Below are 13,740 nucleotides of genomic sequence, written 5' to 3'. Positions count from 1 at the left end.
ATCCAAACCAAGTGTGAGCCATACAAACGTTTATTATTAATTTAACATGGATTTCACCAGAAACGAGCAACGTTGATTCAGTTTATTGAGGCACAAAACCACCTGCCCTCCCCCCATTCAATGGTCAAGACCACTTCAGCAAGGGCAGGCATTTCTATTGCTAGAGGCCGGCGCCAGCTCTGTTTTCTGTCCCTTCCCTTGCTGCCTCTCCACGTCCCGATAGAGCAGAGACTTATGGGCCTTCAGCCGGCAGGCCAGACACATGAAAATAGACTCCACGTTCTGACTCTCTTTGGGGTCCTTGGCAGAGGTTTCAAACAAAAGCATATTGTGAGCATCGGCAAATTTCAGGGCCATGCTGGATGGGACCTGGATTTGATCCCGCAAGTCACACTTGTTTCCCACGAGCACTTTGGGGACGAGGGCCGGGACCGCGTGGCCGTTGCACTCCTCAATCCAGGTTTTCAGGTTGAGGAAGGACGCCATCTTTGTGACATCATAGACAAAGACGACAGCATGGACGTTGCGGTAGTAATGCTCCACCATGCTCTTCCGGAACCTCTCTTGGCCTGCCGTGTCCCACACTTGGACCTGTAAAAGAGAGCACAAGGCTTGGCGAACCTACAGATTCAGCGTTCCTGCCTCTTCCAGTTTTAAGCTGTGGATTCTTTCTCCGTTGCAAGATCCCCAGCTCCATATTGCTATTTTAAATTTCCCCTTGCTATAACTTCCCTTCCTGGGGTGTGCACTGGATTCCATACAATGGGGCATTTCAAACAGCACCCTGCAGGTCCTAGGCAGAAGCACCAGGAACATGCGTTCCTGACACCAGGAATCTGGCAGATACCAAAGACGTTGGGACTTGCATTTATATCACCTCCTCTTGTCAAGGATAATGCAAATGTTTTTCTCCTTCTTCATTTTATTCTCATAACAACCCTGTTCTGGCTGAGAGTGGGCAACCCTCACTCAAGGACCTCCACAGTGGATTTGCACGTGGAAATTTGCACACTCTAAAGACAGCATTGATCCTCTCTTCCTAACTCAGCCCAGCATGACAGACCTTGCTCAGCAAATAGGGACCGCCACTCCCTTAACCTCATTCCTCCTCCAGCCAAGGCTCTTTTGCACAAGCTGGCCTTTGTATTCTGGCCTGGAAGCTCCATGTGGCTACAAAGCTATCTTTTGTCCCTAGAGGATGTGTGAGATTGCACTGACACACACAGCAAAACAAGGTGATAAGATGGATTGCATTGCGAGAGAATTTCAGGTGAGGGGGAGAGAAAGAAGCCACTTTGGACTGTTCTCCACAATAAAACAAAGTAACAGTAAACCTCCTGGAAGGACGACGGATTCAGCAGACAGAAAGACTCAGCCTTTTTTGCCTGCTCCTTAAAGTCTGTTCCTCTCTCTTGAAGATCCTTTGCTCTTTTCTTTACTTAAAAGACATTTTAGTATAATTTTGCCTCAGGACTACAACTGGGTGATGGGTGCAGACCATCAGATAGTTCCCTGTCCAGAAGCATCTCCCCCATTTTGCAAAAGGAATGGAAAGAGAAATCAAGGCAAAAGAGGAGAGGATTTTTTTTCCCTCTGATCGCTAGATACTCAAAAGGTTAAGAGGAGCAATGCCTCCACAGACCCCCCTCCTGTAGCAATACTCTGAGGTCATCCTGTCCTCATCCACATCTGGGCAACACAGAGAGAAAAAGGAGCAAGATGGGCACATAGAATGGATTTTCACACATGCCAGATTAGGCTAAAATAAGATTAAGAAGTTTGTGAATTCTGCATATCATGGATAGAGCCCAACCACTGTCTCAGTATGTTCTGTGAACAAGGCCTTTCAGACTAAACCGGAATATGATGCATTTGCCTAGGTATGACGTTACACAAACAGAAATATGCTTCTATAACCCAAGTTTAATATATATGAATACCATTTTTAAATAACGTGGGTCTTATATCACAAGTAGGAACTAAAGATTATCCCTACTTCTGAAACAACGGAAGAGTACAAAACTAGTTTTGTTTGTCCCAGAATTCAGGGCAGCTGAAAAACCTGAATCCTCCTGCAGTTATTTTAGTAAAGTATCTTCTTAACTCTTCCAGATTTGTATTTATCCCACTAATCTTTATCAATACCAGAATTCTGACTGGCTGGATATCACAAGGATGGTAGCAGATGTGATCAAACTGGTGCAGTTTACAGATGACCTCTCTTATGTGCAAAGTGAAAGAAAGATTATGCTTTTCCTAGGCATCTAATCCTGTTTTCCTCCATGGAGGACGTAACAGAAGGATGCTTAGCAGTACCTGAGTTAACAGATGGGTTGGTAATCTTGGTGCTCCCACTCCTTTCTCTTCCTTCTTGCCAATCTCTCCCGCCCACATGCCTACCAGACCTTTGCTCAATGGGATACATGCAGCCCTCATGCGGAGTGCATCCAAGCATTACCAAACGGGCTCATCCATGTATCATCATCTGATCTGGACAAAACAGCAATCTACGGGTGAATGAAGCATTACAGATTGAGTAACGCCGATAAACCGATTCAACACTGATTCATCCCAAAGGCAACCCTGGAGATGCATGAACAGCTCACAGAGCACTGAGTAATGAATGGATGTAAACACAAAGCATGTCTGGGGCAGTCATGCTGATTTTCCTACACACACACGCACACACACAAAACACATACAAATGTATTGAGTTTTCTCAGGGGAAAATGGCAGTTTGGATGCTTTGGTAACTGGGTGGGGTGAAAGAGTATAGGGAAGATTTCCAAAAATACTAACTGCTGAAGCCATTGTTCAGAGGACCGAACCAGGAAAATCCAATCCAAATCCCTAATTAGTCACACAATTCACTAGATGACTTCAGGCCAGTCACTTTCACACTCACCCTTCCCACCTGACAGGGCTGTGGTGAGGAGAAGAAGAAACCAGTGATTCCAATCAGATGAAAAACAGACAAACAAGCTACAGCCACACATTGCATTAAAAGGCTTAATTAAGGTTTACTGAACAACTGACTATGTTTATGCAAGGCCCTGAATCTGAAGGCCAGAGCAGGATAATGATTAAGGTGCTGGACTAAATTCAACTCCAGGCTCAGCTGCAGAAGCTCGACAGGTGACTCTGGGCTAGTCACTTTCCCAGGACAACCTACCTCACAGGGTTGTGGGGAAAAGTGGGAGTACTCTTGGAGCAAGGCATATAAATCTAAGGCAGCGTAAACCAATACACAGATAACTCCGAAACTATGTTTACAAGTAGAATGGCCAAGTTCAAACAGCAGGCAGCCCAAAACCAAGCAAATCTCATTAGCCAGACGCGTGAACTGAACCGAACCACCTCCTTCACCCGTCCAGGGCTGGAGAACTTCCAGCAGTTTAGAGACTGGGGTCGTGACTCCGCCGGTCCGCTTCCACCCCGCTGGAGATTGGCCTAGGGTCTGGCTGCATTCACACGACCCGCTGATCCAAACCCTAGGGTTTCTGGGAATATATGCTTTTCCAAATCACGGTTTACGGGCTGTCCCAACAGACCGGCGCTATAACCAAGGCTTAGCACGACGGATGGACGAAGCCACGGTTTCCCAGCCGCTCCCTCTCGGCCAGCCCTCCCTGTGGGCTCCGCGTTTTCCCCTTCGACGGAATTCCGGCCAGGCTGGCAGCCGGCGGCCCTTCCGAGCGAACGGCTGCAAGCCCGAGCGGCGCCCGGCGCAGGAAGGTCCCCGAGAGGGGGAGCCGAGCGTCTCCTCCGCAACCTGCGGCGCCCACCGGGCGGCGCGGAAGGTGCTCCCAGCGGGCCCGGCCGCCCCCGCCTGCCTCGCCTCGCCTCGCCCCGCCTGCCCCCACCTTGATGTGCTCGCCCGCGATCTCCACCGCCTTCTCCCTGAAGTCCACGCCGATGGTGGCTTCGGTGCTGGCGGGGAAGGTCCCGCCGCAGAAGCGCACCGTCAAGCAGGTCTTGCCCACGTTCGAGTCGCCGATGACGATGATCTTGAAGATGCGCGCCTGCACCGACTGCTCCAGCGAGGCCTCCAGCTCCATCCCGGGGAGAGGGCGGGGGGCGCCGCCGCCCGGGAGCGGCCGCGCGACCTCAAACGCGCCGCCCCGGCAGAGCGAGCATGACGCGCGGGCAGCGCAGCCCGCTCGGCTCCCGCGCCCCAGCCAGCCGCCCGTGCGCGGCCAGTCGCAGCCGCCCGAGCAGCCTCGCTTCGCCGGCCGGGAGCCGCCCCTGGAGCCGCGCGGCCATTGGCTGCCGGGCGCAGCCGGCTTCCAGCGCCCAGCCCGGCTAGGCGGAGCCTCCGCCGCCAGCTGCTGGTACGCGCCGCGCAGCGCCGCGCCGCTTGGCCCTCGGGCAGCCGGGCGGAGAGGCGCCCGCCCCTTCCCCTCCCCTCCCTTCCCTTTCGGCCGGCCTCCGAGCCGCGGCTCGCGGGCTCAGCGACGGACTGGCTCGCCCACCGCTGAGAAGCCTTCAGCGACGCAGGGCGTTGCGCAAGCCCCCTTATTCTGCCTCGCTTAGGCGGGCGGTGGGCTGGGGCGAGGCGGACCCCCCGCACTGGATTTGCTTAAGAAGGGGAGGAAGCTGCAGCTTGTTACGAAAGGGCCGTCCGCTGCGGGAGCCAGGCGCTCCTACCCACGTTGGGACACTGGCATCGCTGGGACGTTGGGATCGAGAGGGCGCGCTCCGAAAATCTAGAGGGGGGGAGGAGAGGATGCTAGTTTGCGATTCCCGTCCTCCTGCACTGACCACGCTCTGCGCTGGACAGGTATGAGCCGAAGCTCAACATCTGGAGGCCAGACTGCCCCCCAGTTTTACTCCGGGGTGGGGAGAACAGAGGCAGGAAATTTGACTCGCGGGAAGGAACTGCGCCTAACGATGAAATGGGGCATGCCTAGTTTCTTAATTGCAATCTTCTGTTTTTAGCCACAAAAGGGGCCTGGATCCTGAACGGTGAGAATTGCACCCTGAAAATAACACTAAGGTGACATCCTGTTAGAAGTGTGGTGCAATCATTACTATGTGTTAAAAAAATTCTTTGGTATTAAAGATGCCCTGATTATAATGACGCGTGCACAGCTTGTAAAACACATGGTGACCTTTCATTAATGAAGGGATTTGACTAAGTCCATTAAAAATAATGCCATTTAATCACGTTTTTAAAATGTGGGCAATTTTTTAAAAAATAAGTCATACATTCAATGCATACGCTCAAAAAGAAAATAGCCGGACAATATTGTCTGACAACGGTTATATCAAAATTAACAGATGTCATTGCTTTTCTTCATACAGAGCATTATTGTTGAAAGAAATAATAAAGTGACTAATTAGTCAAATAAGGGAATTAATATTCTTCCTCATTTTCCCATGCCCATGACCAAAACTGCATTTTATTTAGTCAATACATTTAGTTTACACCCTGCCTCTGGAAGCTTAAGACAACATACGTGTCCCTCTCTCCTCCAATCTCTTCTGCAACAACAACCCTGTTAGGTAGGTTGGCTGAGAAATTTGCCTGGCCCGAAGTCACCCAGTTAGATTGCATAGACGAGGGTGGATCCCAACCTGGATCTCCTTTCCCATAGTCAAAAAACACTTTAAACATTGCACCATGCTGGTAATGCATTGGAAAGAGAGCAAATTAAAAATCTTAGTAGCATATGAGAGTGGGGTGGCATGCACCCTAAAAAATTATTATTATAAGACATGACACTGAAAAGGGGGGAAAAGAATAGAGGAGAGAAAAAGAAGCTTGGGTATGAATACCCAGTTAACACCCCCACTTTAATTAACAATTTGCACTTGATCTCTGATGTAATGCCGGGGGGGGAAATCACACTGATTTGTTAAAAAAGTATTAACTACAGCCAATATGGTTACTGCCCATTAATTTCATACGTTTTCCCTTTTGTCGTACTGAAAAATTAATTTGATAGAACCTTTTGGAAAGATTCTGGAGATACCACTGCCAAGGATTTAGAAGAAACATTTATTACTCTGAGGCCTTAGCATATATGCCCTCTAATGAGCTCAGTTGATTCATTCTCAATTCTTTATGAGATTCCTTTAGCCTTTTGGAACTGTTTTGCCCAGTTCAAATTGAATTCATCTCAGAATTCATTTATTTTTGAGTGCAGGGAGGTTCACTTGTAAGATGTCAGATTGCAGTCTTAAAGACCTACGTGGAAATAGCCCCCATTAAGATGAACAAGAACTTGGAATACATGTGGTTAGGCTTACACTGTTCAGCACTTATTTGCATGCCAATGTTTAATTACATTAGCGGCAACAAACTGCCTTCTGGCGAAATTAAAGAACTACTTCATCTCTTGGAGCTTCCAGAATTAGCTGCTATAAAGACTTTTATAGCATCCATAAATTGAATGCACACGTGTAAAAATGGCATTTCATCACTCAATAAGAAAGCAGTAGAAATCACTCTTTCTGTTACAGCTTTTGTAGCCTCTCTAAATCTTCTTTCAGGAGTTCAACAGCACCAGGAATATATCACCTAAAACTACATCTGATCATTCATCTCCCCTGGCTCTTCAAAGTGGTAAATAAATCAAGCAATTAATATGGGGAATGTAACTCCAGAACAGAGAAGTAGCCATGAAGATCAGCTGAGCCCTGCAATCAAAGATTGGGGGCAGTTTTGTTACTCTGAACACAAAGCTTTTTACAGTGGCATGATTACATTTAGATGCAGAGCGTCAAGCAATAAGGCATGTGTGGAAAGAACAAAGAATCCTGTGGTCTGCTACAACACTAGAAGACCTTGGCAGCGAGTAGTGAAATACAAACAATAATGCTTGGAACTCTAACATTTTGCACTTCTAAGGTTCTGTTTTCCTTCGACAGAGTTATTTTGCTCTTTAGGTAGAACATTCATTTATTCATTTGATTTACTTAGTCCCATACACCTTGAATAGTCTCCTATTGCTTAAATCCAAGTGAATTATACTAGAATGGAAAAAACGTAACCTGCAGAAGGAGTATGCATGGAAAGCTAATAATAACAAATCAGAGGTCTGAGGTAGTTCCATATTATTATATGAATCCTTTTTCCCTTCTTTTAGTTCATTCCAGTTGCACACTCTCAGAAGCCTTAGTTCCCTGTTCCTCTCCAATTCCTTTTAAAAAAATATTTAAGGACCTGTACAATTGCTGGCTTCAGATTTCTTCAGCCTGGGAAACAGGAGACCTGGATCTGGACCAAGCTTCCTGCCTTCAAAGGGGCATTTTCTGCCATGGTAGCGAGGAAGAAAGTTCAAGTTCTTTAGAGATCTTTCTGTGGGAGAAACACCCAACCTTGAGAGAAGCTTGTCAGACATGGCTGGGACCACCGGTTGCAGCAGGAGCCCATATACCCGAAGACATTCCAGGCTGACATGGAGAATGGTCTCTTGCCACTGCCGCTGTGCTGGATCCTCAGGGCAGAGTTTCCATGGCCTGTGCCTCTGGATGAAGCCGTTGGTCTGTCTCACACATTCCATAATGGATTCCAGAGCCTTGTAGATCTGGAAGCGATCAAAAGAGGTGCTCACTTTCAGAGGCAGGCTCTCTACCAAGGACACCAGCTTGTAGTCCTCCGCTGAAGCCTGGCCAGATCTAGTCTGAGTCCCCCTGTCCCTAGGGAAGCACGCCTCTGAGAAGATGGGATAAGTCCCACTGGGATTCAGGGCAGGGGCCGTGCACCGGTTAAGGAGCCCCCCTAAGGCATCGGCCAGCTCCGAGTTGAGCAGCTTAATCACTTTCTCATCATAGTAATCACAATCCCATTCTGGGACACCCTGTCTCAGCAGGAAGTACCGAAAACCATCCAGCGTGTAATGCTGGAAGCAGTCCTTTGGGGCAATGACATTCCCCAAGCTCTTGGACATCTTCTGTCCTTGCACCGTCCAATGAGAGTGGACCTGGATCTGCAGGGGGGGCTCCAGGCCGGCAGCCATCAGCAGGGCAGGCCAGTAGATGGCATGGAACTTGAGGATGTCTTTGCCCACAATGTGGCAAGCGGTGGGCCACCAGGCCTGGTGCTCCTCAGGGTAACCTACAGCCGTCAGGTAGTTCACCAGAGCATCCACCCAGACATAGATGGTTTGTGTTGAGTCCCCAGGGACAGGGATACCCCAATGCAGCCGGTTTCGGTCACGCGATACAGAGAGATCAGGTAGGTCCTCTTCCAGCCACTGGAGTACCTGCTGATAGTAGGGCTCAGGGTTTATGGCATCCTTATTCTCACAGAGCCATCGCTGCAATGGCTCCCGGAACTCAGACAGCTTGAACATGTAGTTTTCCTCTCTAGTCCAGTGCACCTAAGATGTGAGAGAGAAGTTATCACAAGGTTTTTCCTGGTTTCATCCACTAGCCTCTCCGATACAAATATATTTATCGAAGCATTTATATTAATGTCTCATTTTCCTTCTTTAGAACTGAAAGTAGCATGCATGCATCAAAAAACTTGCCTCCCAAGTTAGCAGCATCCTATGCCTTCAGTCTCCCCTTCCCCAGTTTTCTTGGGCTGTATCTTTTCTTCCTGCTGTTAGCCCTTTCTATTCTGGCAGTCCTTGCTTATCTGGTGAATCAGTCTGATGTAGTGCTTAAGGTGCTGGCTTAGAAACCAGGAGACTGAGAGTCCTAGGCCTCCCACAGGCGCAAAAGCCAGCTGGGTGACTTTGGACCGGTCACTCTCTCTCAGCCAAACCCACCTCACAGAGTTGTTGTTGTAGGGAAAATAGGAGGCAGGAGTATTAGGTATGTTCACCGCCTTGAGTTGACATACAAATGTAAGTGGGATAAACATCTAATAATAATAGTATGGAGACTCTGGGGATTATTTAAATGTGTCTTCTCCAATCTAGGCATTCTGTAGACATGTGGACACATTACACTATGCTATCTAGTATTTGCACATCATTAGTTGGGTATGCACAGAATGTTAAAGCACAACGCAGAACAGCTGGATTCATTCACACAACTTAAGCCAAGACCAAAGACACTCAGAGACTCGCCAGGGTAGACCATACTGTACCTGGTGCCCACTCTCTAAGGAAACCATCTGCTTGCTCCCTTGGGCATCAGGGCGCTCCGTCACCTGGGACGCTGCCAAAAAGCTCTCCTCTGCTGTGCAATACCACCCCTCATAGTGAGCGCGATAGAGCGAGCCCCCACCCTGCAAGGCAGCCCAGAAGCATTCGACAGCCCGACGGTGCCGTAGCTCTGTGGTGCGGATAAAATCGGTGTAGGAGATGCCGGCCTGTGCAAAGAGCTCCCGGAATTCAGCTGATACACGGTCACAGAACTCTTTTGGGGAAATACCTGCAGCTGTGGCTGCCGTCTGAATTTTCAAGCCATGCTCATCTGTTCCTGGGAAGGAAAAAAAGGACAGTACAACTGGTTAAGGAGCCAAGAGGCAGCCTTCTCCAACCCACTGCCCCACATGCTGGGAGGGCTACTCCTAGAGTCATATATATGAGATGGGCAGCTATATAAATTTGAAGGGTACATAAATAAATGCATTCGTTCCCTGCCATCAGGGCCATTCCTGCCAACAGTACTCCCAGAACATTTAGAGGAGCCCTGCTTGTGGAAGCTTACAATGAATGAAAACTTTGGGAGTTACATCACACTAATCCATGGTTTGTTGAGCAAATCCTAGTAGCCTAGTTCCCATGTAATATAATCAGCCAGGGTGGAAGACCTCATCAGAAAAGTGAGGTTACAAAAAGAGGCATTAGCCAATTTGCTGGTTGAAATGGGACACTTTGGAAAAGCAAACCCTTGTATTTCTGCTGTCCCAAGCATTCGGGGCCAAAAATCAGGGGAGCAATGCCAGGGTGTTGTGAATGGATTTTCATCAATCAACTTTGCTTCCACCTACAAAAGATCTATTGCAATGAACAGAAGCATGCAGATTTGTTTGTGCCAACAGTCCAGCATTGGACATATGGCACTGTATTGCAATAATATTATGCTGACTCAGTGTTTTTCAACCTGGGCAACTTTAAGCTGTGTGGACTTCAACTCCCAGAATTCTCCAGCCCACACATCTTAAACTTGGCCAGGTTGCAAAACACTGCAGCAACTCCTGGACCAAGTGTGGCTGGAAATACAAAAGGAAAGGAAGGTTTGCTTCTCCATTTATAGCACCTTTTATGCAGCCTTGCTAAAAAGAAACCTCCCTATTTCTGCAAGCCCCGCACTTCCACTTGCAAAAACAAAACCATGTACAAAGTTCCTGGATTCCCTAAAGCGGTGTTTCTCAAGCTGGGCGACTTTAAGATGTGTGGACTCTGGGAGTTGAAGTCCACACATCTTAAAGTCGCCCAGCTTGAGAAACACTGTCCTAAAGCTTCTTCCATACTGATCTAAGCCTTCACCCGAGTTTGTAGCCGACTCTCACGCTTCTAAAACAGACGCGTGTGTGCAAAACCCCCGCAGCCTCATGCACGCGGCTCCCCATCGCCCTTCGCCCCGCCGACCTGTAGCCAACCGCCCTCCCTGGCAGCCCAGCAGCTCCCGGTGCCGGTGCAGCGCATCAGCCAGCACGGCCGAGTAGAGATGCCCGATGTGGGGCGGGCCGTTCACGTAGAAGATGGGCGTCGATAGAAGCAGCCGCCGGGACCCGGACGAACTCCAGCGGAGGCTCCCGCCCGGCTCAGCGAAGCGCCCCAGAGGAGCCGCGCGCAGCAGGCGTCGGACGGCGCGAGCACCGAACGCCAGCATGGCCGCAGCCCGGATTCAGCCACGCCCCTCCGCCACGCCCCTCAGGAGCAGAGGATGAATGCCTAGAACGGCGGCTTCGCGGCCGCGCGTGCCCAAGGACAAAGAGGGCGACCGGTGGCGCGCGTGCGCAGATGAGGACCGTGCTCGTGAGAGGACGGACGGCGGAGAGGAAACGGGGGTGACTTGAGCCGCCTCTAAGTTCGCAGGGACCGCTGCTGCCGTCATGTTCCGCTACCGCTTGGCTGCCAACCTGATGCGGGCGGTGGGCCCAAGGTCGCGTTTTCTGGAGGGGCCCGGTGAGCGGAGCTTCGCTGGGCGGGGGCGAGTCTGACAAGCGGTCGGGGGGAGGGGTTTGTCGAGGGGGAGGGGTTTGCGCGGAAGCCGTTGCCCCCTCAGTCTTGCCTCCCTCCGAGGGGCTCGTCGGCCCCTTCCTTGGCGGAGCCGGCTTGAGGGGGCGGGACGGGTCCTCTTGGCCGGGCGCTCGATTCCTTAATTTCCCTCCTTTGCTCTTACTGCCCGGTCCCCCGGCCCCCCGCCCCGCGTCGACCCCACGTCCCGAGCCCCCGCGGGAGAGCCGGAGGGGCGCCGAGCCTCCGGTGGCCGCGAAAGGGCCCGGCTGCCTGTCAGTCGGCGCCAAGGTCGTGACAGGCCGCGGACGGAAGTGGCTGCCGCTCCGCCGAGGGCCTTCGGCCCGCGGTCTCGCGCCCTTCCCTGGGAGGAAGCTCGAGAACGGCGGCGGGAGGAGCCCGCTTTGGGCTGGGTCTCTGCAGATGCCTCGAGGGGCAGTTGGGCAGCCCTGGCGGGCGCCCGGTTGGAGGAGTCTTCGGAAAATGGGGGCGGGGGGGGGAATATCAGGTGAACGTCCTGGTATGGGTTTGTCCGGAGACTGGGCTGAGATTCATAGGTTTTTAAAACTATCCATACAGCTAACTACATGTTGTACCCTCAAAATATCACAATGCAGCTGTGATGAACATTGGCTTATTCATTTCAGATTCACTGGATTTGAGGTTAGGATACAAGGGCATTAACTTCAGGTGAACAAGCCACTGAGCCTAATGGGATTAGCAAATAGCAAAGAACAATGTTTAGAATCAAAATGTGTTGCATTAGTGATCAATTGTATACAGAAGGAAACTCACCCTTGGGAGTGAGTGCACCCTTTTGTACCTTAAACTAGTTGGATAGTGTGACAGGCTGTTGAATGTCAGAAATAATCTCATTCCTAAAATCAATAAAATCATCCCAAAAACAGAAGTGATTGGATTGCTGGAATACTTACGACTTGGCTCTTTATGCAGAGTCTGATGTGTCTAAATCCACGGAGTTCAGTGCATTTAGGAGCAGCTAGCTTGGCCTAGAATTAGGTTGCAAACATATATTGATAAAGTGCTATTGATTTTGTGATAGAAATGGATTCTTGTAAGAAGGTCAAAGTTATAAAAGAGTCTCCAGTCTGGGAGCCACCAAAGCAAAAAAGTCCAGATATCAGTAATACTTGTTCTCATCATCAGTTAACGCTTGAGTTAGTGCGTAGGGAAGATTGTCCAAGTGGGGTTTGTCCATAAGGGTTTAGGATTTACAGGTTAAACTTACTGTCTCATGGAACACCACATCTGTCTGCTGAATGTGGCCAGCTGAGAAAGAAATAGATACAGCTTACCACATAAACCATCCTGATCTGAGGTATACAACTCTTCAAATGTGTAATTTGGGTTAAAAATACACATATTAGTTAAAATTAAAAACCAAAACCATACAATGTAAACAGTTATGTGTACTGGGAGTCAAACATTCTGAAAAGCGCAATTAAAATGATTACTCATCCCAAGGAACGGTCCCAACAGCCCTGCCCCCAGTGCTGGATAAAATAGCTTAAACTTCACTAATTTTCTGAGGATTGGGAAGGAGGGAGGGACATCTGAATGTCTGGGGGATGCTGTCCCAGAGGAGGGGGGTAGTGACTGAAAAAGCATGTTTCTATGACCCTATAGGTAACAGTCTCTGATTAAGGGGACATGTGAAGAACCCACCATACTGGATCTAGCTGGTGGGCAGATATTACTGGGAGAGTTCTCCCTTTCTAACCTGGTGCTTATCCAGTGTATGTGATCTCAACCACTGTCTTCGGCCAGTCAACTGGCTGTAATGGGAGCAAAGCCTGCTTGTTGGAGGGTTGGCCTTGTTTTCATCAATGGCTTGTTAGTGCATTGTTGACAACCTTCCCTCCTAATAAATTGTGTTTCCAGGCCTCTTTCAGCGATGGAAGGCTCCCTCAGAAGAACAGCCCTGCAGACAAATGGCCACCTCTAGTTTTGCATGGCGGCACAACAAAACTCTCTATGTCTCTTTCGTGTTGTCCATCTTCGCTGCTGCAAATGCATTCTATGTAAGTAGAAAGGCCTTGGATGTTCAAGAAAAGGAACCTAGTCTCCTCTAACGAGGTGGCTACCCTAACCTGTATTCTTGTTCCCTATGTTTTTTTTTCCCCTCTCCCCCTGTTTCTCTGCAGAACCTTAAGAGGAAGCTTAATATGTAAGAAGTCAGTGGTGGGCTTGGCTCAGATTTACCCTTTGTCCTCTCCTTACCCTTCAGTTATTTTCCTAGAAGGGCACTTGAAAGACATGCAGAAACTAAATACTGCCTTCTCACAATTTGGCATATAAACTCAGCTTGCAAATCTAGATGTACTGCTCAAGAGAGCAAGAGAGCTCAAGAGAGACATAGAAGTTTTGTGTGGACTCCCATATTCCTGCTATAAATTGAGATTGCAGAAACCAGACCCTGATATATCAGGGACACTAGAACAATCAGTTTTCACTCTTTTTAGGCCCTAATGTTGTGCACGTCAGAATGTCAGTTGGATATGGCCTTGCCATTGGCAATGAGAAACCTAGCACGCTACACAAGGAATGTTCATTGGGGTAGCCACTTGGAAGATGTCACTGAGTTTGGGAGGATGATGGCATGCTTTTGGGGAAGCAGGCCTTTTCCTGTCCACCA

The 13,740-nt window shown here is 49.4% G+C and overlaps 2 protein-coding genes across 2 annotated transcripts; both read right to left on the bottom strand.

Annotated features, from left to right (window-relative positions):
* Positions 1-4,346, bottom strand: RAB33A (RAB33A, member RAS oncogene family). Its single transcript, XM_088151686.1, has 2 exons — positions 3,864-4,346; positions 1-591 (listed from the first exon to the last, which is right to left on the bottom strand). Exons 1-2 carry the CDS (start codon positions 4,056-4,058, stop codon positions 136-138), a joined length of 651 nt encoding a protein of 216 aa, XP_088007812.1. The 5' UTR covers positions 4,059-4,346; the 3' UTR covers positions 1-135.
* Positions 4,347-5,153: 807 nt separating this feature from the next.
* MARS2 (methionyl-tRNA synthetase 2, mitochondrial) lies at positions 5,154-10,747 on the bottom strand. Its single transcript, XM_088151685.1, has 3 exons — positions 10,494-10,747; positions 9,044-9,378; positions 5,154-8,327 (listed from the first exon to the last, which is right to left on the bottom strand). Exons 1-3 carry the CDS (start codon positions 10,735-10,737, stop codon positions 7,161-7,163), a joined length of 1,746 nt encoding a protein of 581 aa, XP_088007811.1. The 5' UTR covers positions 10,738-10,747; the 3' UTR covers positions 5,154-7,160.
* Positions 10,748-13,740: the final 2,993 nt, after the last annotated feature.

This window comes from Python bivittatus, unplaced genomic scaffold (genome assembly GCF_059951505.1).
Source record: "Python bivittatus isolate LINGU-HERP-01145 unplaced genomic scaffold, Pbiv_v1 ctg000670_np1212, whole genome shotgun sequence".
Taxonomy (NCBI): Eukaryota; Metazoa; Chordata; class Lepidosauria; order Squamata; family Pythonidae; genus Python; species Python bivittatus.
Note: the sequence above shows the minus strand (reverse complement) of the source record. Positions and strands in the feature narration are given on the sequence as shown.